General features: G+C 40.4%; 1 protein-coding gene across 1 annotated transcript; it reads left to right on the top strand.

Moving 5' to 3' along the window:
* Positions 1–6,057: 6,057 nt before the first annotated feature.
* On the top strand, positions 6,058–24,640 carry LOC306788930 (corticotropin-releasing factor receptor 2; the record flags this gene model as incomplete). Its single annotated transcript, XM_079284662.1, has 12 exons — positions 6,058–6,193; positions 6,311–6,430; positions 15,596–15,681; positions 16,251–16,357; positions 16,964–17,081; positions 17,220–17,373; positions 20,607–20,667; positions 20,756–20,828; positions 21,328–21,413; positions 22,506–22,641; positions 23,139–23,180; positions 24,500–24,640. Exons 1-12 carry the CDS (start codon positions 6,073–6,075, stop codon positions 24,638–24,640), a joined length of 1,245 nt encoding a protein of 414 aa, XP_079140788.1. The 5' UTR covers positions 6,058–6,072.
* Positions 24,641–25,065: the final 425 nt, after the last annotated feature.

Below are 25,065 nucleotides of genomic sequence, written 5' to 3'. Positions count from 1 at the left end.
ATAATGCATTGAATGTATCCTTGAAGTCTACCAAAAGTGTTGAATGCATTGCCTTCCTCTAAAAAAGCATTTGCAAAGCTCGATTCATCATCACGTGGCCAAAAGAACATAACTCACAAGGATCAGTTAATGCTACAACATTTGCCATGATAACGTTATAGTGTGAGAAGTATGTTGTATTACTGGTTCTAGCTTTTTTTTGCGCTGTGGCCAGAATCAATGAGTGTTTAAACTCACACATTAACATGGATTTCTATAATTCTAGTTATTCTGCATCAAATACACAAACCCATGGGGGAAAGAATTAACGCTAACAGTTGTCTAATCCTCCTGATGTTTGTCTTATTCACTGATGATGCGTACAGACAACTGAGCAAATATTCCTCCAGAGTAAAACACTGCGTTTCCAAAGACCTCTAACAAGGACTAAACTTTATAGTGGAGATCCCAGCGATTAAATACACGTCTTATGGCAAACCAGAGAAATCAGCTCAGTTTATGGCATTTAGTTCATATCCTCAGATTTATTTCTGTCCCTGTGGTGCTCTTATATCGCTACGATTACGTTTGCGGCGCTTCAGCTCACACCTGGGAACACCACATGGCCAAGGTCTCCGGGATAAACTGAGTGACGAGGAGCAGCAGATGTCTCAAGTCTCGAAAGGTTTGAAAGAGTGCTCCGACAGCATTATGGTACAGCTTAATCTTCTTAGTTTCATGGACCAAGAGGCAGAATGTGGAATCATTGGAGCTGAACGGAATCTTGAACTCTGGCTTTGTTAAAGTGCTTTGTTGGCGTTGAGAACACTCAAGAAGTGCCTTAAACAGACATCTCATGCAACATCTCAGAACGATTTCCAACACATGTGACATGTTTGACGCAGACCGTCGTCAGAAAAAGGCCTTAGAACCAAAAAACATCTCCCACGAGGTTAATCTGAGGCAGTGGGAGTGACGTCCCATAAGGCGGTTTCACAAAGGCACCCAGATTGCATCGGCCTAGCACGCTGTGTTATGAATGAAGCTCGTGGAAGGAATCGGCCTTTGGGAAATATAGTGGCTGCCATCAACATACTCCTTCATTTTCAGTGAGTGATCATGCCGGCTATTGCAATTAGCCTTACAGAATGGCACTTTCCTTATTATACCTTATGAGCATTTCTGCACACCACAGCATCCTCTCCAGCCTGGGAGGTTTTGCTTACTGAGTTACATAACTTTAGATCAGTGAACTCATTTATTTCCATGCCTTCCGCGGCAGTGCACACCTCCTCTCCACTTTCTGAAGACAAACTGAGGAGTTCATGAAATAACGCCAAATTGGAGATTGCTATGAAATTAGAAAGCATTGAGTAGCCCTCTGTAAATGATACCAAGGATCCTTTGTGCTGCCAGCAATGCTTTTGAACTGGGATTCAATTTCAGCTGTCAAAATTAACTTTGTTTATCCTTCAGGGAAGAGCAATCTCAGAAATGCTGTTCTTTTTTTAATTATGCATTTCAGTGTTCTGTTTTATTAAATGCTTCCTTGAGGTTACAGAAAGCATCAACAAAGCAGAGTCGATTCTGGCTCATTTAAACTGCAAGGACCAGAGGCCAGTTGTTCTTTTAGTTAAATTAGCACCGGAACATGTGAGGAAATGAAGTCAGATAGATCCAAAAGTTAGCATTCGAAAATGCCTCATTAGCCTATTTAAACATATCAAATTCAGAAAACTTTAACACAAAAAAGTAATTGTCTGTAGAATTTTACACGTGATATCCTTGTTTTTTAGTCTATTAATCTGTAGCATCTTGCAAAATGCATGGAATATTACAACATACATCTTTAAAGGTTGTCTTCTCAAAATTAGTTTTTTCTCAGACTCTGAGCTGGAAATCTCCACTTCAGTAGCACTTACAAACACCAAACTCAAAGAGAATGTAGTGCACACTGTTGCAGCGGCTTTGGAAAAACAAAGACTGCAGCTGACACGTCTTTTCTCATTTTCACCCTAATAACTCACACTGCAGAGTCCAAAGAGTCCCAGTAATAACAAACGACCAAAAGTCTCTCCAGATCATCCACTTGAGCTCCACATTGCAAAAACAAAACAAACACTTGGATTAGCCCCACAATGGCAGAGAAACAAACACATGCAAATACTCAGACACACAGACTAGTGAGGGAAAGCATACACAGACACAGACAAACAGCATCAAAAGTCAAAGCTTGAACTGAACTTTGGAAAGTATTTCTTGGGGTGAAAGCTGGCGGGAAGCGGGTGAATATTCACTCTCCACCCACAGAGACCAGTCTCATTATAGAGTGGCTTGCTCTATCCACAGACACAGTGTCCTTCTTAGAACTTTCATTCCCTTGGACATGTGTTTTCCTTTTCGTTTTATGAACTGAGCAACCTCTGGCCGGTTTCTCTTCATCACCATTTTGTGTTTGTCGTAAGGTATGTTTATCTACTGTGCAACAGCACGGGTTTGGAGCGTCTCCGGTTGAGCTCGGCTCACTACAATGACCTGCTCTGGTAAACATCCTGAAGAAGATATGGTCTTTTTTCCAGTCACCCTTTCCAATGCATGGGCAGTGATAACACGCTGCGTTCGTCATGGCTCAACAAGCAGTGCGACGTAGGCAGATATACACAAAGACACCACTGACAACAGTTCATTTAGTTTAGCATATTAAGTGCACCACAAGGCCTGCCTCAGCCCCCAGAGAGGTCATTAACAGTCTTCGAACACGGAGGTTGTTTTAAACGGTGTGGGTTTAACCACTGCTGTATGAAGGCAGTGCTCACAGAGAGAGGTCAAAGGCTTTCCTCCATGAGGCATGTGGTCAACGACTCGGAGGAGTGGGTCATGTCTTGCAGCGGGAGGCCGTTGACGGACTGGATTCGACTCCTCTCATGCTCTGCCAAATGAGCTGTGAGTCAAATGGCTACAATGAGCAGGGCTTAACCCTGCATCCATGCCAAGCTTCTGCAGCTGACCCATGAGAACATTTGAACCCTTCCGTATTATGGGGAGTCGTGTTAAAGCTTTGTCAAATCCTGCCAGTGTGCTGCATACAGCTTTTTTGAATATTTCACACAATATCACTGTGACCTTTTGTTGTGTTTACTGTAGCCAAAGGTGTTGTCATGTCGTGTCTTGTTAAATCTATTGTTTTGTAGATTCTTCAGAGGCTCACTCCGGGCCGTACACTTGCTCTGAGCAACTCCTTCATGAACTGATATTCTTGTTCTTTAGAGTTTAGAGCCAGCTAAAAGGAGAAGAAGTGCCTTTTTCTTTCTGCATAAAAGGCTTACTTGGAGAAATTACATTCATTTGAAAAAGGTCATCTGGACTCAACGGGTAAAGGATTTCCTCTAAAGGGCTTTCGATATGCCAGAGGCTGCAACAAGAATAACCCATTCAGTTAAAATGATTGGCTTGGTTTGCACCCATTTCAGCAGCTTCAGAACGAGCGAAAAAACAATAATAATCACAAGTTACATCTCGGCCCACTGTACATCCCATTAGTCATCGTGAAACTGGCTTCTTATCTGCAGCCTGTACTTACAGTGAGGTAACAGGCACCCTCAGGCTCAGAATCAGCAGAGAAATCCCACGTAAAATCAACATCTTTTTTTATATCCGCACACAACCCATGGCTAAATTCAGTTGTGTGGGATTGGGCTGAAATGCTGTTGGGTCTCGAAATATACAGGCTCCCACATCGGAGGCTCATTGATGCGAGCTTTGGGTCCATGCAACCCGGATGAAATGTCCCTCATCTGTGCTCTGTTTCCATGCTTTTAGTCACCTCTACCCTTTGTTCGAACAACACATGTACTCATGTAATGTCATCTAGGCTGAGGAGAAAAGTATCTCGTTTATCCCTTCATCTGAAATGCGCTCTTCAAGCAGCTCGTCATTATTGTGATGTATAATTCCCTCAGGACCATCGTGCAATTTGGAGCTCAAAGCTATAGTATGTAATAATAATGTCAAAAGTATGGATCAATCCGTACAAGACTGTTTGTGGCCAATTTAAGTTAGCAGCAAAACACTTTAGTGTCTATAGTGTTTGTGGTTGCAAACACAGATGTGGTTTAGATAATTGAAAGGACATATTTTAGGGTTTATAGAATAATTATTAGTGGGGGATTTTTTCTCAACGTGTATTTATGTTTTAATTCTGAACTGGTCTCCTAGAAATGAACTGGGGGGGGGGGGGGGTAATGCAGGTTTTTTCAGTCAGGAAGATGGTCCAAAAATGCAGCCCTCTCCCCCAATTTTTTAGGCAGCAACTTAACTTTTTTTTATTGTCATATACAATCACAAACAGCACAATGTAATGAAATTCGACATCTGCACATAGCCCATCATACGCATTCGGAGCAGTCTGGTGCCCAGGGGCTCAGTGTCTCGCTCAAAGATGAGCCTGGGATCAAACTCAAACCTTGAGGTTAAAGGATGACCCTTTTCCTCCCCTGAGCCACGCCCACCTATGGGCTACTTTTCACCAATTGTCTTCGGGTGAAGAATGAAAGGGGTTTAAAGAGTTCTGCTCAATTTAACACACATCATTTATAATCTCAACATAACAACATGAGACAATATAGAAATATTCTTCTTTCCAGTCAGGATAAGAGCATTCCTTACTCCTCCCACCACTTAATGCAGTGTAGTTCAGATGCGGTGCTGTGGGAGAATTCATTAACTTAACATGGTCAAGTCAACATTGAGATGCTGGACTTAGCACTGATGTGTTACAGATCGTTGAAAACGTGATCTGAAAGCACAGGGTGGAGAAATGAGATGGAGAGCTGCATGTGGAAGCTGAGAGGCAGCTTAGAGCGAAAGCCTCACGCTGGTGAAAAGGTCATGTTTGGAATTTAACATGTAAACAGCCACGATATTAAACTCAGTTGAGAGGCACATGTCTCGTTTCAGAGCCAACATTTTGGATATTTATGCATTTATATGCAGTTTTAAATATATATATTTATATGTATATATATCTTTGTGAAAAGGAAAAGTTGTTTTTGATAGCTGATTTAAGTGTTGCTGCTTTTAATCGCTGATTGAATTTCAAGTTCAAACAGCAAACGCCTGGCTATTTTAACAAGTGCTCAATCCATTCGATCCATTGAGTAATGAGTTGCATCCTGAATGGTGAAAGGGTTGTATAGTATTCATGTGACTCATACTGACACGCTTAAATCAAACAGAGTTGCAGGGATAACATTACCCGTCTGAATCGGCACTCAACTGAACAAGGCAGTGCGTCGTTAGAGAGGAGGATCACTCAACCTTATCATCATTTTTGCAGTTTTTTGGGAAAATGGTGAGTGGTGAGAGCTCTGAACTTCATGCTAATTTTCATTGTGGTCATAATTATTTTCACATTTTGAAATCACAAACTGGCCTATTATGCAAGGATAAAACAATTCATCTATCTCTCATTCTTTATAAAGCTAATGTCACTGAAGTGTGAAATCCGGCTCTGCAGACTGAGTGTGTGGAGTCATACTGCGTGCACTGAATTGTTTTTTTGTATTTGCTGACGAGTAGCATTTAAACCAGTACTTATGCAAAAATGGTATCAGTCATCCATGCAGACTGCCCTCACCTCAATGCATTTTTAGGACAACTGACGTTTGTGGAAATAATTGCTTTCCTGTCTCGGAAACGAAAGGTGAAAACAGCTTGATGCTATTTTGATGTTACAAAAGCACTTTTTGAGGTGAGGTGTGTGGTTCGGTGTATGAAGTGTCTGACTCTGAAGCCATGGCCGAGGACCACAATGGAAAGAAGCTGTCCTTTAACTTCATTGTGTTTTCCTTTTCTATGAATATGTAGTGTGTGGCTACTGTCTTTCACCTGGTTGCTGCAGCACGTGGATGGATGCGCAATTGCGCGGCTGTGATTGGCCAGGAACGCGGCGCCCAGCGGGAGCACCGGAGTCCCGACTTGTCATTACTGTTGCTCCGATTCACAAGCCCGTGAACACCGCTGGGCTCAGCGCGTCCATCTCCGCTCGGACTTAATCGGATTCATTTTACAACATTTAAAGCGGCGGCTCGCACTATGGATGCTACCATTTATCAGATCATAATTGGGGAGCTCGGGGACCTAAATTGTAGTTTGATAAACGCGCTCCAAGACACTTTTTTTGAAAACGCCTCATTGTCATTGCTAAGCTCTGATGGTAAGATGGACTTCCACAAAAAAAAAAAATCTTGTTCAATTTTGAGTGATGCTGCGTCTCGCAGAACGGAAACTATAAGCGTCCGGTTTTCTTACATTGTATTTTCCCCTCCCCAAGGTTTATATTGCAATGCCACAACCGATGAGATTGGAACCTGCTGGCCGCAGAGCAGCACCGGCAGGATTGTAGAGAGACCCTGCCCCGAGTACATCAACGGGGTGAAGTACAACACAACCAGTAAGATATTTAGCTCTCATGGCAAAAGTTATCTTCTGCATTTATTTGGATGAAATTATTTTGCATCGACAATGCAAATATATATGTATATATATATATATACACACACTTTTTATTTTTTTTTTAAATGCGCACAATGAAGCCGAATGTGCTGGGTGTAAAAGTTAAGAGTAAAACATATTTTTTTGGTGAAAATGGAAGGGCAAGTATAAGCAAACACTCATCAAACAAATCGCAATGTGTCTTATTGCGCTGCGTGCAGGACGTCTGGTGTTAACTCGGTCTGTTGCATCGCCCTGTGCTCTGAAGTAGAGCAGTGGTGACAGTGAATCTCAATGTTCATCACGCTTGTGTCACTGGAACAGCTGCAACTGAATGTGTGCTGTTCAGGCAAATCACATCATTAGAATGTGATTAAAATGATTGTTTCTTCATCACCAGACTTGGCCAATGTTAAGATGTATGTGATGTGGTTACAGTGGAGTTTTATGGAGAAGAAAATAAATGAATGAATAATCTATCATCTCTCTCTCTTTATAAATATAAAATCCATCACAGGCAGTTATGGGCAACAGCTTCCTTGGACCAGAATGCACACTCTGCTATTCTGTAACAAGCAGGATTTTCCGACGTCCAGCCCTATTTTTGGGCCATCAAATCTGGTACTGACTTGAGTTTACAAGGTCTCTGACGATCACATATAGTTTTGCTGAATCCAGCCCACAAACATTTCAGATGGCTGAATTTATGGCATTGCAACTTCACCATAACCACACCTGTCACCACAGATCCAATCAATTGGTTGTGAATGTAGCCTGATGGGGGATCTGACTGTATAAATGTGTGGTTTGGAGCTTTGACCCAGTTGAGTAAAGTCTTGCCACCAAATTGCAGCCAAAGTTATTCTTGCTATCTGTAGTTCAACAACAATGACTTTTTTTTCTTCTGAACAATAAGCTGAACGGATAGTTTCTATCTGCAGGCTTGAAAGAATGAGCAATTCCAAACCCATTCTGTCTCATCCAACAGTTCCATCAAGTACGAACAGCATTTCACATCTCTCCACCACACTCACAGTGTCACGTTATGTAACTGCTGTATTAATCATAAGACTGATGAAGTTGTTGACACATTCAGAAAAGGAAATTGCAGGTTTTCATTTCAGAAAACATCAGAAAAAATATCTTCAGGGTGACAGTGAAAGTGTGGGATGCTGGGCTTTTCATTGAACACAGCTGTTATCTTTGTAATAAACTCAGGTGGAGCAGTGTCTTCACACACGCACACACACACACACACACACAGCTGTACTGCATTGATTCACCTTCTGCTCTGCTGGTGCTCAGCATTTGTTTGGCATGCCTGATGGTTTGATGCATGCGGTGTGAAAAGCACAGTCATTTACCATGACCACATGCATGTGCCAACGCCTTCTCCGACATCCACCTTCATTAGTTGACAGCTTCATGGATCGTACTCTTTTTGATAGGCTGATTAGATATGATGGTGAGTTTGCAGTGATTGAATGTTTTTGTAAAATTGATCTTCCAATCAAACAACAGGCCTCTGAAATGCACTGGAGTTTAATGTCATTTTTTTTTTGTTGGAGGTGATGACTTGATTGCACTATTCGTGTTTCCTCCTGCTGTTTGACGAATCAAATGGGAAAGAACGAGTACAGGATTCAAAGACAAATTAACTTTTCAGGAAAATTAAGTCACATTGTTGAACAGATGGCATCTTTCAGGTAAAATGACGCAGGTGACAGATGGTGTTCCCCCCCTTGTGTAGACCCGATGAGTAAGGTAATTCGGTAAAAAATTGTCTACTTAATTTTACAGCAGATTGGACTGTGAACAAATCCTTTTATTTTGCTTGTCTATTAGAGAGGGCTTGTTAACCTTTTGCAACTCACTGTTTACAAGTCACTCACTGTGTATTCAGGCTCATATTTCCTCACGTACTTTGGAGATTTCACCTTTTTCTCCCACATAACTTCTTCTTTTCAAAAATGTATCCCTTTTGTGTCACTGCATCCGAGGGAATGCTCGCCAGCTAACAGTGGCAAAAGAAGTTTGTCTCGACCTGAGGACGTGTCGTGATTGGCGTAATGATATGCAAACGTATAAGTGTGCTTTGTTTGGCTTGCTGTGTTTTTTAAAATGTATTCATTTGAATTATTGAACACGTATGAATATAAAAAAACACTCCCTTTGTAAATTACCCCAAACATATACATTTTAAATTGAATTGAAGTATTTGTCAGTACCGCTGTGGCCCACTAGACGGCGCTCTGAGGAGCACCAGTGCGGCCCATTGGTTGAGAATAGCTGCATTAGAGCTCTTAGTGTAACTGCGCTTTACATATGAAAAAGGTTTCAGGCAGAGAACAAAGAAGGAAATAATATGAGGTTTTTTTTTTATAGTTTGGCCACTTTGCAGTCATATAACTGAAATTATCTTACAGCTCGTTTAACATACTGACTGCAGTGTCTTGGGACTCTGAGTTGTCAAACTGTAGCGGATGTTAATTAATAGACTTCTGAATCATATAATTCTGTATCAGAGCCAATGAGGCAGACTTGATCGGCTTAGCTGCCTGTGATCGATTGTCATATATGAAAAGCAATCATTTTAAGAGGCTGATGAGAGTTTGCTGCATGGAGCTGCTGAACAAGCTTTTGATCATGAGCGCAGTAGAGTCTCTGTCGATCATGGCCGTGATGCATACGAGCATGGAGTATTTGGAGGGAGGTTAATGAGATTGTGTGATGTGTTTAAATATTGCATACTTTGCCTTAGAATGCACTTATTGCATGTATCAAAAACAGGGTTAGTTGTGTGAAGTCTATGAACTTACAGTGTAGCTGTTGAGGTAGGTTTAGAGAGGAGATGGAGTTTATGTTCGACTTTATTCACTAATGCACCGTGTGATCCTGTTGATCTTTTTACCGTGTTTCTAAATGCTTTGTGAAGCTATAGGCTGCCAGTAGATCTCCACATAGACACCACAGATAAAACACCTATAGTGCTAATGTATTCCCCAGTCTTATTCCCTTGGATTTCAGTTAAATAATGAGGTTTTGTCTGGACAAAACAACGATGAACAAAGATGAAGCAGATTTGAATTATTGTCCTCAAAGAGATAATTGTTCAATTTTAACCCTATCTATTGTGTTAACTTCGCTGTATTAGGATGAATGTATGAGTGGAACAGTTAGTGAAGCTTTCACAAAACTCTTTATTGCATAATTCATATTATTAAGTCACGGGATGCTGCAACGCTTTCCACAAAAGGGGACATGCTGAGACAATGGAGGAGAGGTGTCCTCATGCTGCTGGGTCACATTGGCATCACCCATTTTCAGCCACGGATGAATGCAAATTCTAAAATCACAAAATAGGTTAGACAGAAGTAGGCTCCGAACATCACACGGGGCTGGTCTTAATTCAAACGCTGCAGTTACACACAGAGTCTGAAATAAGAGGAAAGCACGCTGTTTTGCAAGCTAAAGCCCAACTGGATGCATGTTTTGGCTCACTTTGGCCACATACAGTATCTGACCTTTGGCACCAACAATATATTCTCTTTTATTTGCCTCCTTGGAATGTCTCAGAGGTAAACATTTCATGCTACAGGCCTGCATTTTTGAAAGGCATGACCCAGGGTGAGCTGCTGTTCTATTTCAAGACAATTCCCTGTGCTTTGTGCTCCCAGTTGTTGAAAAGTGGAGGATACAAATGCTGTCTTCGGTTGAACCTTGAAGCTTCACTGGACTTTAAAGTGAATGGGCCGAGTAAGTTATATGTCAACAAAATTGTAACTTTACAGAAATCTGACGTTTCACAGGCTTAGCATGCCTGTTCAGGTGAGGGGCTGGACATTCTTTTCCATTTCTTTGAGCATTTATAAATGTTAATATTTGTGCGGAGTGGCTTAAGAGGTTTATGCATTTTTAAACCTTTCTGTGTCTCTATTTTTTTGTGTGCATGTATTTAGGTCTCTGGTCTACATGAAAGTTAAATCACCACAGTTGAGGCAGAGATGTGTTCGATCTGGTGTCAGGTGTTTCTTTCTCACTGCATGCTATGTCACCATGTGATGTGTTTTCTGTCACACATCAAGCAAGACCAAATTCATTTTTGATGTTTTCTCTGTTCAGCCTCTAAGAGCGTAACCGTAATTATGAATCACGCGTCTTCTAAACTCACCTCCTCCCTGTGTCTCTGTTCATCGTCACTGATCCCGTCGGCACACGGTGTACCGTTAGTCAACACAGCTCAAAGTCAGAATTGCTGCTTCTACGATGGAACTTTATTGATTCTCTTATCTGGAGTAATATAGTGTATCAGCGCCGCGCTGTACACATCGGGGGAGGAGCGGAGCTGCTGCATGTCGGGCATACAACTTGATGGTTATTTGAGATTAGATGCGAGTCTGTGCAACAATACCTCATCTTTCAGAGGCAAACACGAAACTAAAGTAAAGTGGTGAATAAACAGAGACCTCTTCATCAAACATGAAAATTGCATTCTTTCTCAAAGTTTGCAGTGTGTCTCTGTTGTTTTTTGTCATGTCACAACATTGTACTGTAGTTGCAATCATGAGATGCTTTTTTGCAAGAATAAATCTCTGATTCTAATTGTTCAAGAACCACTTGTTAGACGAGCCTGTCGGGACACAAACAGGTTCACTTTTCAAAGCGACTGAAGATGTAATGTCTATTGTTGGGAGGCGTGGTTGTGTAACTGATTTAACACGTGAAGAATATTGACCCAAGTAGTGTGAAATAAATCAGTTACTCTTGTGTACCGTCAGCATAAGCTAATGACTCACCAATGTTTCCCGCTCAAGTTTCATGACAAACCATTGTCACCCACTCAATAGGTCTCATCTATAAATTGTGTGAAGAGGGTAAATCAACGTTTGCAGCAGTTGTTTCGATTGTTGTCGATTTCGCAGTTGAAGTGAAAGTTCAATTTTCAAACTGCATCTCAATGTCTGCTCAGTTCCGTGGTTGCCTTTTGGCAACTCGAAGTGCTCGTTAGCGTAATATGAAGTCCTCGGTTTCAATTTTGAAGCATGAGACTGATTATTTCAATAATCAAACAAAAGCATGATCTTCCTTCCCAAAAGTGTTTTATTTGCCTAAACATGCATCACTGCAACCTCCTCCTCATGGACTTTGTGCAGATGTTGTGCAGAATTCCTGTATTGGAAGAATATTTACCCCAAAAAGTGTTGAATTACACATATTTGAAAATAAAAAAGAGACTTTGCAAATCTTTATTGTGGTACTAAAAGTCCACAGGACCGACACAATTGAAATGCTTGATTTTAATGATAAAGCTCAGACAGAATACTTGTTTGTTATTGTCGCAGTGACCTGCTGTAAATAACTTGGATAAAGTGCTGATGAAATGTGACGGCATACGCTTGCTTTTAGCTGTGTAATGCGGTGGCATAATATGCTGTCATTATCCAAACACACTGAACTCCATGTCTGGCTTGTTAGTTTCCATCAGGGCTCATTTTCTCTCACAAACTGACTTCAGTACAGCTGCAAGGTTTGACATAAAACACTCGGGGCAAATCTATGACCTACAATTGTAGTTATTACTAATGTGCGGGCTTGAAAATAAACGGGAACGCTTGGGAGGCCCAGCTGTGATATGAAGGTACCCAGCAACTCTTCGTCAGGCTGTGCTGTCTGCTTCAATAGTTATCACCCAAAGCACAAGGCTCTGAAAGAGAGAGTCAGTGTTCCCTGCTAACAAGAGGAGATAGACTGACACTTGCCCCCCCCCCCCCCATTGCAGTTCAGTGTGACGCTTATAAGACATGTGCAGTGAAGCTGCAGTGCCAGTCACACTTTTATCCAAACCTTAAGTTGTTCAACCATCCTAAAGATCAAACTAGATGTTGAAGGAGCCTAAATTCACACATTAATCTGCAACAATTTTGACAATCAAATAATCGCCATTTTTAGAAATTCTTCTTTCTTTGTCTGCCTGTCGGTCCACTCATTTTATCTAGAATGTATACAAGAAATGGACGTAGTCCACGTAATGTCAGCAGTTGGGTTTGTGGACTGCCAGTTTGAAGCCTTGAGGTCGATGCCATCTTGGTATTTTGTAACCAGTAGTGACAAAATGTCTATGGCCTCCCTAAACTGAACAAGCTATTCTTTCTAAAGTGGCTTCATTTCCACAAGTTTGCGTCTGTATTTTGCGACAGGCTATCACCTCTGCAACACAGTGGAGCAGCGAAGTCCATCTGAAAAATATGAAATACCACAATCACTATAATCTGTCACAACCCAGAAGGTTTGTAGCTGTAGCTTTGCAGCGGTTTTTATTGATCTCCGAATCAAGAAGGTGTTTTGAAAGGACAAGGGACTGGGCTACATGTGTAGATTGCATTTTAACCCCTTTAAACCGTCTGACGTCGGTGTAGATGACACAGCAGCGTTGCACCATTTCCTGCTGATTAAATGAAATATCATAATCGCAATGAGCTGCCAGATTCCAATGCTGTTCAGGTATGGCCGAGTTGACTCTGTCCCCAGCTCGCACAATTCGATTTCAAGTGGCTTGAAGGAAAGCTGCTGTAACTGGCTCAGGTGTGCAGTTTTCATCGTTTGACTTTGACACATTGTAGCCTTTCATCTTCACTTCATTTGAAACTCATCGGAAAACAAAGCCCCCTGTTCTACTGACTATTTCACAACACAGCTGAAACAAGTGGGTAATTCACAATAAGCTATGAGCAGCAGCTCGGTGTTATGAGGCGGCGCAGGTCATCAGGAAACCGACCTCCCGGCTCAAAAGCAGCACAGATGACAAACTAAAGCGCAGAGCAATCAAATTTAAGACAAAGAAAGAAAAATGCTGAACTGTATTATTCGTGTGGCAATGTTTCAATCAGCTGAGAGTACCAGCACAGCCGCAATGAAGAATATTTCACAAATGTATAACACAAAATGGAAAAGGTTTCAATCCCCAATTGAAGAACCACTCCACATTAATTCAATTCGAAGAACATTTATCTTGAGAAACAAGCTTCCAACCGTCCAATCGTATTTATTTGTGCAGCCAAGAAAAGCAAGAGAGTTTGGCACGGCGGCCGGCGGAGGACGCGATGTTGGCACAGAGCACGTCAGTTGGAAATCGCACATTTCTTTCGTTTTTTTTCTTTCTGCATCTTTACACGATTGGAGTGTGGACGGTGTTGGGCTCGTTCCGGCATTGTCAACACCTTCACATGGCAGCCCTGGAAACTCAAGAAAAAAATAAATAATTCAATGATTTTTATTTGAGCTGTGTGAATGTAAAATGTGAGGAGAATAGCTTGCACAGATGAATCAAAAAAAAAAAAAAAGGGCCAATGAATCAGTCCTGCCTCAGCGGAACAGCTCACAGGGACAAAGCTGACAACCTGCTCCTCTTCCTCTATTTCTGCAACAGCACTGTTCCACAAACACAGTGAGAAGACTTTATCCGGGCAGCACTCTGTGCTGCTAATGTAATGTGAGGGCTATTTTGGGTGGACAGTTATGGCTGCATGCCTCAAGGCTCAAGGTGGTTGCGGTGACTCACACTTTCTCATAACACCCATTATTGCTTTGTACTGCCGTTGACTGACTGCTGACTAATGACACATCACTCTAAACCAGCCCCAGGCCGCAAGTGCTTCGCCAAAACCCAGCTCAGGTAAAACCACAGACTATGTATATGGGGAAAACAGTTAAATATAAATGACAATACGTCATTAATAGGGTTTTGTTAATGATATTAACTAACTTGTATAGCCTTAGTTCATGTTCAAACCATGCATGTGAGAGTAGCTGTCCTCTCATGGTTGCCTATGCTGCACAGCAACTCTATAAATGCCAAATGTCATGTGATTAATGAACATGGTGGGGTAGTCAAACAAACAAGCGCGGTGTGTTTAAGGATGCATTGCAAATGACTGGATTCAGGATTCAGGATTCATGCCTTCCACTCAACCAGTCAACTACGTGAGTGATTTGATCGATGTGTTAAACGGCTCAAACGGCTGAGAACTGTGATTTTGCTTCATGAGCAGCATTGTCTAATCACACGACAGAAAGTGCCGTTCAGCTCCTTCTCGCTGCCACAAGCAGTTTTCTGCTCTCCAAATACAAATGTCACATATAGCATTCATTTGAATGCTGAGGATCTTATTCTGCTGCTGCCACGGCTGGAGGCATTTGTGAGGTGGAGGTTTTCCTCACTTGTTACCAACTACCATATTCTTTTGTTGTTTATGAAGATCTTTGACACAAGATGAATGAATACAAAAAAAACAGCCTACACTGTTATAACTACTAATCCCAGAGGGGAAAACAAATACTCAACTGTCTGAACATTGAGATCAACACATTTATTCATTCATCCGTTCAGGGTAATATCATAGTGGCCCGAGGACTGTTGAACAGTTTGATTATTTAGAAAAAAACAGATCCGTGTATTTAGAGTTGAACATGAAATTCATACGGGAGACCTTGATCTGTGCATTATTACGGCAGCGTATCCATAATTTCTGCAAGTTGTCATCAACAATACTTCGAAAAAAACCTACACCTCTGATGTGTAGCTCAGCATCAGAGTGGTTCACGTTATCATTCCAAGTGGCTGATAATAGAGCAGCAATAAAAGTGTCAAGGTTGTTTTTCTTCTACTCTCTTTGCGCCCGACTCCAGAAACATTTTTCTGTGTCGAAGAGATAAAAGGACCCGGCGAAATGCGTGGCGGGGAACTGCAAAATGGAAAAACTCAAAGTTCAAAGTTGATTGTGGAATGCAGGGTTTTGAAATACATGCAAATAAACTGTCAGTAAGAGGCTTTGCACTTCCCCACCATGGATAAAACATCTATTGCTGAATTGGTATTCTGTCTAAGACAAATAGTAGTGCTCAACTTTGGACTGAGCTCATAGAAATTAAAAGGATGTTTTTGCCGACATACTTTGTACACTTGCACAATATCACTAACCTTGATGATGAATACAGATGTGAGGTTTGAACAGACAAACTCATCTTAGAGATCAACCAGTATTGTTTAACATTATCTATATTTGCAACAATGCTCCAGTACACTTTCACTGTTTTCTCAACGGTGCTCCTCACTCTTGTCTTGCAGGGAGCGCTTACAGGGAATGCATGGACAATGGCACCTGGGCGTTGAAGAGCAATTACTCCAATTGTGAACCTATTTTGGAGGAGAAGGTTCGTACGCCGGCGCAGGAGCGATCCTGCTATGTCCTTCGTTCTGTGAGCAATCTGTTAAGCGTCTCGCTCGTCATAGTTACGCTACTGGCACACATGGAACACCAATCAGATCGAGCAAAAGTAATGCGGCGGGCGCTCTGACTGCTGAACACTTATTGAAATGCATTTTTATTTTCCTCTGTAGTGCAGCCAAACTGCTTAAACTGTTGTTTCCAGACTGCTTAACAAATACATAGGAGCAGTCTCTTCCGGGTCCCTATAAAAGCAACGCCTGAGGCCAAACAACACTAATGTATTGCATGTACCGGTAATGAGTTTTGGCCTTGTTACCTCACAGCACGTCTCCTTATCGCTGAAGCTTGCTCCATTTTTCTCAGATCATTTGAAATCGTGACATCTGAAATGTGTCTGACACACATATCTATGCTTTCTCTCACTTTAGTTAAACTTCAAAACAACATGCATAGATAGATGATATAAACTGTATGCACTTGTGTTCTATTCATGTATTTTTGTATCTCTTCTCTTTGTTTTATTGTCAAGTAACTCATGTGTTGTCCTTACAGAGAAAATATCCAATGCATTATAAAATTGCGCTGATCATCAACTACCTAGGTCATTGCATCTCTGTGGGAGCTCTAGTCGTGGCCTTCATTCTCTTCTTGTGCTTAAGGCAAGTACAGAAATAGTCCCTATCTAAATGTGTCCTGTACGCATGAGACCTCGTAGAGCACAATCAGGGAAATTCACATAATATCCTTGGATTGCACATCATTAACTCACTTATGTAAAAATGACTAGATGCGGCTTAGCTGGAGCACTCAGGCTAAGATGGACACGGTGGGCATTTTATAACAAACATGAAGTCTTTACTTTTCATGTCCTGGTTAAAACGACACACACACACGCACACACGCACACACACACACACACACACACACACACACACACACACACACACACACACACACACACACACACACACACACACACACACACACTTTCTTCAGTGTCAAAGTAATCCAGTGATCGTTGTCTGTGCATCCATGGGTATATAGTGCAAGCAGGAAGTAAGGGAATTGATTGGATACATGAAATTATGTAAAAGATAAATGAATAAAAGGTTTTACATACTTTTTGCATGTAATGTTGGAGCCTCTATCTGTGACACGATTGGCCAATAACTTACGGACAGTGTTATTAAAAAAAGAATCTCGAATCTCAAGTCATTTGAATAGCCTGATAATAACCCATGTTTTTTATTTGGCTTGGGGTAAAGGAGCATACGATGTCTTCGAAACATCATCCACTGGAACTTGATCACCACGTTCATACTGAGGAACGTTATGTGGTTTTTGCTTCAGCTGATCGACCACAATATCCATGAGAGCAATGAGGTAAACGCTCCGTTTCACTGGGTGGCACACACACATCTACTTTATAAAGTAGAGATGTTAAGATAAGCTACACACAATTTGATATCAAGTATTTCTGTTGCAATTCAGTAACTCTGAGTCTGTTGTTGTTCTTTTCAGCCTTGGTGTCGATTTATTACAACAATATACAACTACTTTGTGGTGACAAACTTCTTCTGGATGTTTGTTGAAGGATGTTACCTTCACACAGCCATCGTGATGACTTATTCAACTGATAAGCTCAGGAAGTGGGTCTTCCTTTTCATCGGCTGGTGTGAGTATGTCCATGCATTAACACTTCACTCAGGCCTGGAAGATGCAGTTTGGGAGACTTACAATATATTTTTATTTTAAACTAATGTAGATGATGATGTTTAAAAAAAAAGAAGGTATTTCTTGTTTAACATGTTTTTCTAGATTTTAAAATAGTTTTACGAATGGATTTTAATTCAAATTGCAACTGTTGGAATCTAGAATCTGAATCTGTTCTCAGCCAAAGAAAATGTTAGTCGATTAATCAATTAGTTGATATAAAACAGATCTGTAAAACTGAGTTTGTCCACAAATAATTAAACACCACTTTAAATCCTGCGCTCATAAGACTCTTGGAAATAACTTATTCAGCGTGAAAAAAGCATAAAAAACGACAAATCAACTGAAGAAATCTTCGTTGACGAAGAATAAAACGGCCGACTAATTGACTTAGAAGGGGAAGCAGCTATTACAAGCAGAGTTGGCCAGGCCACGAAACCCAATTCATGTGCATCTTATCTCTGGCCTCGTATGCATTGATTTGGTAGATTGATATGCATTTGGTGTTCATTGATATGCATTTGGTGTTCAGCGATTCCAAATCAAGAAAACTAATTTTGTTTCAAACTTCCTTCTTGACTTTGGAAACAGTCATGGTCCATTTAATTGCTGTTTTAGAGCTTTCAATCATTGCACATCATCTTCTCCAACAGATGGTGTATGCTCATGATTTATAGATGTAAAATGTTTCGGATTAACCGACCATGTTTTGATGCTTACATACATTCAAATATTGTAAATATCTGCCCAAAATGATCTCGGTCAGAATTGCTTTCATTTCAAGAGAACAGAGCTCCACTGAAGTGTGGAAAATGTAATTGTTTGTGCTTGAATTCCAGTGACAGAATGAGTTTTGAACATGTACTGTAGCAGATTCCCTGTATGACCACATTCATTATCGATGCTCACCTTGACTTAAACTACTGTACAGCATTAGCAAGGCGTGGCGTCGAAATATTCCATCCCGAGGCAGAAAAAACATGGAACGTTTGCATGCTTCCCTGAGCCAGTCTGATATTTCCTCTCTGTCCCTTATGTAATGGACATGGTGTGTTCTTGCAGAAAGGAAACTAAACGCACACTGTAATGCATCGAGTTCCTGCTCAACTAACTCAGATTTATGAACACAGGAATGTAAAATAAAAAGATAACCAGCAGATGACTTATGATTCGTAATGACACATGGATGACACGATTGGGAAGCTCATATTGGCTTTAAAATAGAAATGACCGAAAGGCATATATCCATCATATCAATGTAGTTTAATTATTGTGATTAGAATATCAAGTAACTGACAGCTTTTCCTTGTGATTAGTCAGTGATCTGTGCAGCTTCATCTTACTCCTGCAACTTTATACTCAACATGATTTTTTGTGATATCTCATCTGTTAAAAGTCTATATCATCATTTACTCGCAGGGGAAATTCACGTGTCGGTGCAGCCAAAGAAACATAGTGTCACGAAGGTTAGAGGCAGATAAAGGAAAAATGTAACTTAACTTCAAATGTGATACAATAAATTAAAATACATTTTTAAGAGTCATACTGAAGCAGAAACAGGTAGCCATAGTGTATGGACTATACAGCATAATATAAATACAATCTGTACAAATTATATTCTTCTCTCTTTCTTACAACTGCTGTGTTGTGGAAACCAAGAGCCAGTGAGGATATTAGATTTCTCATTGTGTCTCTGATATAACCCTTGAGAGATTATTAATAATAATTCATAGAGGAAATGATGGAAGTGGGGCAGATTAAATCTATCTTCCACCAGAGGTCTGATGCTGGATCCAAATAGATTTAGAGCTTTTCCGCTCGATTAAAGTACATTTTTATCAGAACATCTGATCCACTTTGTCTACAAAACTCAGCCAGTTTCATGCAGTTTTCTGTCACCATCTGATTTGTGCACTCAAAGGATTTTAGAATATTAGGTTGTCGGCGTACTGGCAGGGTGAAAGTCAAGAATACATTGCTTGTTGGAGCAGATTTTAATTGAACTGAGTCACGAGTGCTTTGGTGTAGCAGTGATATATTCCAGAGGGCTTTACTTCTTTCTTTTTCTTTTTCCTTTCATCTTAAGACGCAGCGAAAAAGGGGCTAATGCTGAGGCTGCTCCTCTTTCTTTTTTGTACTCATGAATACTGTATGTGATTTGTATATCTGTTTGTTCATGCAACGTTGTGGGGATGGCGTGGGAAAACTGATAAAAAGTAGACACAAAAAAAAAAAAAAATAAAATCAGCAAAAGCTTTGAAAGGCAGACCACGTCGACATGAAAAGATTAGACTGCAGTAGATGCAAAGTGAGCTTGTGTGAAAAATGGGAGAAATGGAAAAATAAATCTAAATTGCAAAAAAAAAAATACTTGTATCCCTAAAAGTGGTGTTTTGAAAGAAGATGACGGCACCCACAGTTCAAATGGTTGTATCTTATTACAGATGATTCGAGCACACTTGGTCTTTGATAAAATAAAATCCCCACAGCCAAATATGTGGCCGTCCTCTCCTCAAATCATGTCAGTGCTGTGACCGGCAGCTCATTTTTGGGCGTGCGTTCCCCAAACAGCTCCAGTTAATGAAACAGATCAGTGTTGAAATGTGGTCCATGGTCAACACAGAGCGCTCGTAGGCCTAACGTGAAAAATGGAGAGTTTAACATGTACTCTCTGCAGTTTCTTTTCTGAGAGGATTTAAAAATGATTTTCATACATATGTCATCTCATTATCTCATTACAGGCATTTCACAAAATGTATTATTAACATTGACAAAGTTTCATGAGAATACCAGCACCTTCTTCAGAACATCTGTTTTTCAGATACATATATCCATCATTTCTCTACTGGACCTCTATGAGTAATCATGTATGTGACTGTGAAGCCAATGTTGTAAAATGTTGTTCAGGAGAGAAAAGTGAGAGCATGTTTCATTTTTTTTTGGGGGGGGGGATGGAGCCTGACCTCCATTTTGATCGAGTTGCTCAAAGGGTTCAGTTGGTAAAATAAATATATATATTCCGTGGTTTTCACCTTCATTATTCTGACTCCCTCTGCCGTTTGAAGTTCGGTTACCAAATGTGGATTGCTACATTAATTCATCACTTTTTTGTCCAATCAAATTTTGTTCCCTTTTATACTGAAGTGTTTTTTGTCATTTCCGACTTACATGAACTTTTTTATATCTTCACTCCAGGTATTCCATGCCCTATAATAATAGCTTGGGCCATAGGAAAGTTATATTATGAAAATGAACAGTAAGTATCCAAACAATTACTTTTTTTCAACACTAATATTTTTCTTACATTTTCCGGTATTGATTCATTTATTTTCCGCTGTCAACAGATGTTGGTTCGGTAAAGAACCTGGAAAATATATGGACTACATTTACCAGGGACCAGTTATTCTTGTGCTTCTGGTGAGCGGTAACACAGAAACTGAGCATCCACTGCTGTTATGTTCCACATCATTTGTTGGAACCATTCATTCACAATTGACACTAACATTGAGTTCTATCCCTCACGCCTGCTTGAAAGTGTAAACTGATGAAAAAATATTCCCTTAAATCAAAATGCTTTCATAATGAAAGCCATGTCCATCGTGCTTCTAGCTTTCTGGAAAGGTGGAATTAATGTTGCTGATGGGTTCAGGCATTTCCACGCATAAAACTCACATAAAAATAGGGAATTATATTCATAGGAAAGTATCCGCTAATGGTATGGTACTAGCTGTTACAGGCATGCGGCGACGAGTTCTTGTTGAGGAGAGGGCTTTGACTTGCGTCTGACCTCAATTCCTCCGCCTCTGTATTCGATGAGCGGAGTATAGTTGGCTGCAGAAAATTGCTCTTGGTGGATTGCAAAGTAAGCCATTAGCACTGGGGTCAAAACTAATTATTTTGTGTGTTTTTCTTCTAGATAAACTTTGTTTTCCTCTTCAACATTGTAAGAATTCTCATGACCAAACTAAGAGCTTCAACCACGTCTGAAACAATACAGTACCGGTGAGTTGCAGAAATATAGAAATGACACTTTCTCCTTCTGTTCTTGGCATCACAGCAGCTGATTTAGAGAGCAAATTAATATTAACCTTTACAATGACTGACACCGTTTACATTCTGACTTCATTTCAAACAAATCCTCTCAAGAGAGAAGATATTTTGGGATCAAAGGTTCCAATGTTGATGACGACAAAGAGAAATCACTGCCAGAGCTGATCAATTATCTTTCTGATGGCTTCTGCTTCTAAAGTAAACAGAAACAAATTGACTTGAGTCAGCACAATGTGATTATTTGTTCTGTATTTTGTGCAAGAGTCTATTCATTTTGCCCCACCGGTCACCTTTGGAGGTGGCAAACCTCTGAGTTTGCTTTCTCACCTTTGATTACTTTTTTCCAGTGTATTTCTCTCCTTGGGGGGATTATTTTGAGTGAGTTTGTAGAGTCACAGCTCAGACAACTTCAATTCAGGCTTTACAGGCTGGAGTTGGATTCACAATCGCATGGTGGGACAGACGGTTGTTATTTTTAATATTATTGTTGTTGAATGTTACGCACCTCCCGTCATGTCAAATTCCTTGTATGTTCAACATACAATGGCAATAAACGGTTTCCGATTCTGATTTGCTGACGTGAGCCATGCAGATTTAAGTGAGTGGAGGACAGGACTGTCAGGAATAAATTGTAGAAATAGGATGGTTCTTTCAAAATGCTGTCGTTTTCACCAGAATTACTAGAACATTGGAGCTGCAGAACCTCAAAATCTAAATCAATTTCTTACAATTCATCAGCATTGCATACTGCGCTGCATATTTAAACTGAATGACATGGCTTCCTGCAGACCTGGTGGTTTATTATTAAGTAAACAAAACAACCATTTAGAAATGCCTTATTACCAAATAAGTCTTGCCTTCATAGAAACCAGTACTGCAGCCATCTTGCAAAGGAGGCGTCATCTCTAATAACGTGTTGATATTCTGAGATGTAAATGGCTTCTCGAAAATCTAATTTGGATGAAATGCAAGTTCTTATCAGAGAAGAAATTAGAGAGAAATTTCACAAACAAAGCTGCTGATTTTCCATCCCTGTATTTACAGGAAAGCAGTGAAAGCAACACTGGTCCTGTTACCGCTGCTGGGCATCACTTACATGCTCTTCTTTGTGAATCCGGGGGAGGACGACATCTCACAAATAGTTTTCATCTATTTCAACTCCTTTTTGCAGTCTTTTCAGGTGAGGCTAAGGATACTGCGTGTTGCGTGACACATGTCAGCGCTGGAGGACCCACGCACACAGTGCACAAAGTGAACAGTGCGAGTCATACAGATTTCTCAATGTGTTTTACAGCAGTGCTGTGTCACTTATTTTGCCGCTAATGAGCCTTCTTGTGGGAAGATGATTTGAAGGAGCATCCTGGCTTTGCTTGCACACAATGTGCTCACAATGTGCTCTCCAATGACAGGATTAACGGGGCCACGATTTCTGCTCTGTGGCCATTTAAAAAAAAATCTTTCCATCTTCTTTGCTAAACTTTGACACAGAGTGGGTGGAAAATGGGTTTTCATACAGAGCTTCTTTTATAGTCAATAATTATATTTGGCATGACTCAATTCGCTCTCAAAATTGAACACCTCATTTTTCTTTTTTTTTCCCATGAATGCACCATCTGAATTCTCTGATGAAGCTGCATTTACCTCTTTTAAAAGTAATCTTGTCTTCGTGCTCTACAGGGGTTCTTTGTGTCAGTGTTTTACTGCTTCCTAAATGGAGAGGTGAGTCACTGGAGTTTTGCAAAAGACTTTAATTTAATTAAGTTGTCAGTGTGTTTCTTGATACATGATCGTAATAGAGCCCTACATGGATTTCCTTGATTGGTTTAGTCATGTTTTTTTTACTAACTACCCTCCAGTTATATTTATTTTTGCTAAGTTCAAGCAAGGGGCACGGCCAGGTTGTTTTCATGAAGGGAAAACAATGCTGAGAGATCTTCTCAGCGTTAAAATTGCAGATGTTGATTAGATATGCAAATATATCCTTTGTCATCTTCATCTAATTACGATGAAAGCAAATTGCTGGACTTCCAGCAGTTTGAAGTCATTAATGCCATTACAAGAGTTACACATTTGTCAGTGTAATTGTGAAAAATGAAAGACACTCTTGCTGCTCTTTTTTGCGGCCCTCGAATGATTCAAATCAGTGGTGGAGATTCGGCTAATTTGATGAGGAAATGTGAACAATGCGAGTCACACATTTTGGTTTGTAATTTAATACAAGTTTAAAATTGTCTGTGGCAACAGCAGTTGTGTGGCATTAAGGGATAGCTTTGTGCTCAGTGCCCACATGGATCAGTCTTCTTGTTTGCAGTGAATTGTCTTCTTGTCCTGCACTGATTTGAAAAGGGAAACAAGAGGGTAAGATGATTTTGTTCGGGGGAGAGCGTGCCTCTTTTCTCCTCATATCCATTTTGAAATCAACAATATTTACTATTTTTAGCGCATACATAATAACTATCCTTTTAATCCATTTAACATGATTATTTCCATTAACCTAAACAAAATCTCGGTGAGCTTTTCAACCTACATATTTGTCTTTAAAAATCAAATAGTTTATATCATGTATTCTGTCTGAATTCTCTGTAGGATGCAACATTAACAGAATAGTTTGACATTGACACAAATACAACATGTTTGTTCAGTATGAAGCTCGAGACAGGAGACAGTTTGGTTAGCTTAGCATGAAGACTGGAAACGGGGGGAAACAGTTAGCCTAGCTCTGTCACAACTTGTTTTTACACTTTGGTTTTCGTGTGGATTAAACAAAAGCAGATATAACATGTTTATTAGTGAGATTTAGAGGTGCTGTAGTTTGTTTTTTTTACCTTTGGAAAGAACAAAACAAGCTCTATACATTTTTTTATGCTACGCTAACCCAACTGACACCTGGCTGTAGATTCATATTTAATAAAAACGTAAGTGGGATATTTATCTTCACATTTAGCAAATAGGTATTTCCCAAAAGGCCACATTATCCCATTGACAAAAAAAACATCACAGTTTTGAGTGATAACATTCACTCTTCTTCAACATTGTAGGTACGTTCTGCAGTAAGGAAAAGGTGGCACCGCTGGCAGGACAACCACGCCCTTCGAGTGAGAGTGGCACGAGCCATGTCCATCCCCACGTCTCCAACCCGGATCAGCTTCCACAGCATCAAACAGACCACAGCTATGTGACCAGCGAGTTATCGCCACGACAACATCAAGGGAACAGACCAAATCTCTTTCTCCAGTGCAAACAAGGAAGCGATGTACAGAGCAGACTGATTCCTCTAACAAGGCCGCAATGTCTTCAGTGTTTACTGGAGAGCCAGGCAGCTTCTCTTGTCTGGTGGAAAATATTTATTGCGTCCCAACGTATACTTTGACAACACATGAATTACACTCAAGATTCTTGGAAGAGTTATCTCCCGTTACATATTGTACATGAGGTACGGGGTTTGTATTTTTTTTAAAGTTAAAGATGGCGTCGCCAACTATCACACACTATTTGTCTTACAGCGTTCTTATCGCTGTCGTCTTACTGCTTAGTGGTTGTTAGTGCAGCAAGATAATCCTACAGGATATTCAGCAGGAAACTTCAACAGCTCACGCACTTATAG

The sequence above is a fragment of the Melanostigma gelatinosum genome (assembly GCF_949748355.1).
Source record: "Melanostigma gelatinosum genome assembly, chromosome: 15".
NCBI classification, from domain to species: domain Eukaryota; kingdom Metazoa; phylum Chordata; class Actinopteri; order Perciformes; family Zoarcidae; genus Melanostigma; species Melanostigma gelatinosum.
Note: the sequence above shows the minus strand (reverse complement) of the source record. Positions and strands in the feature narration are given on the sequence as shown.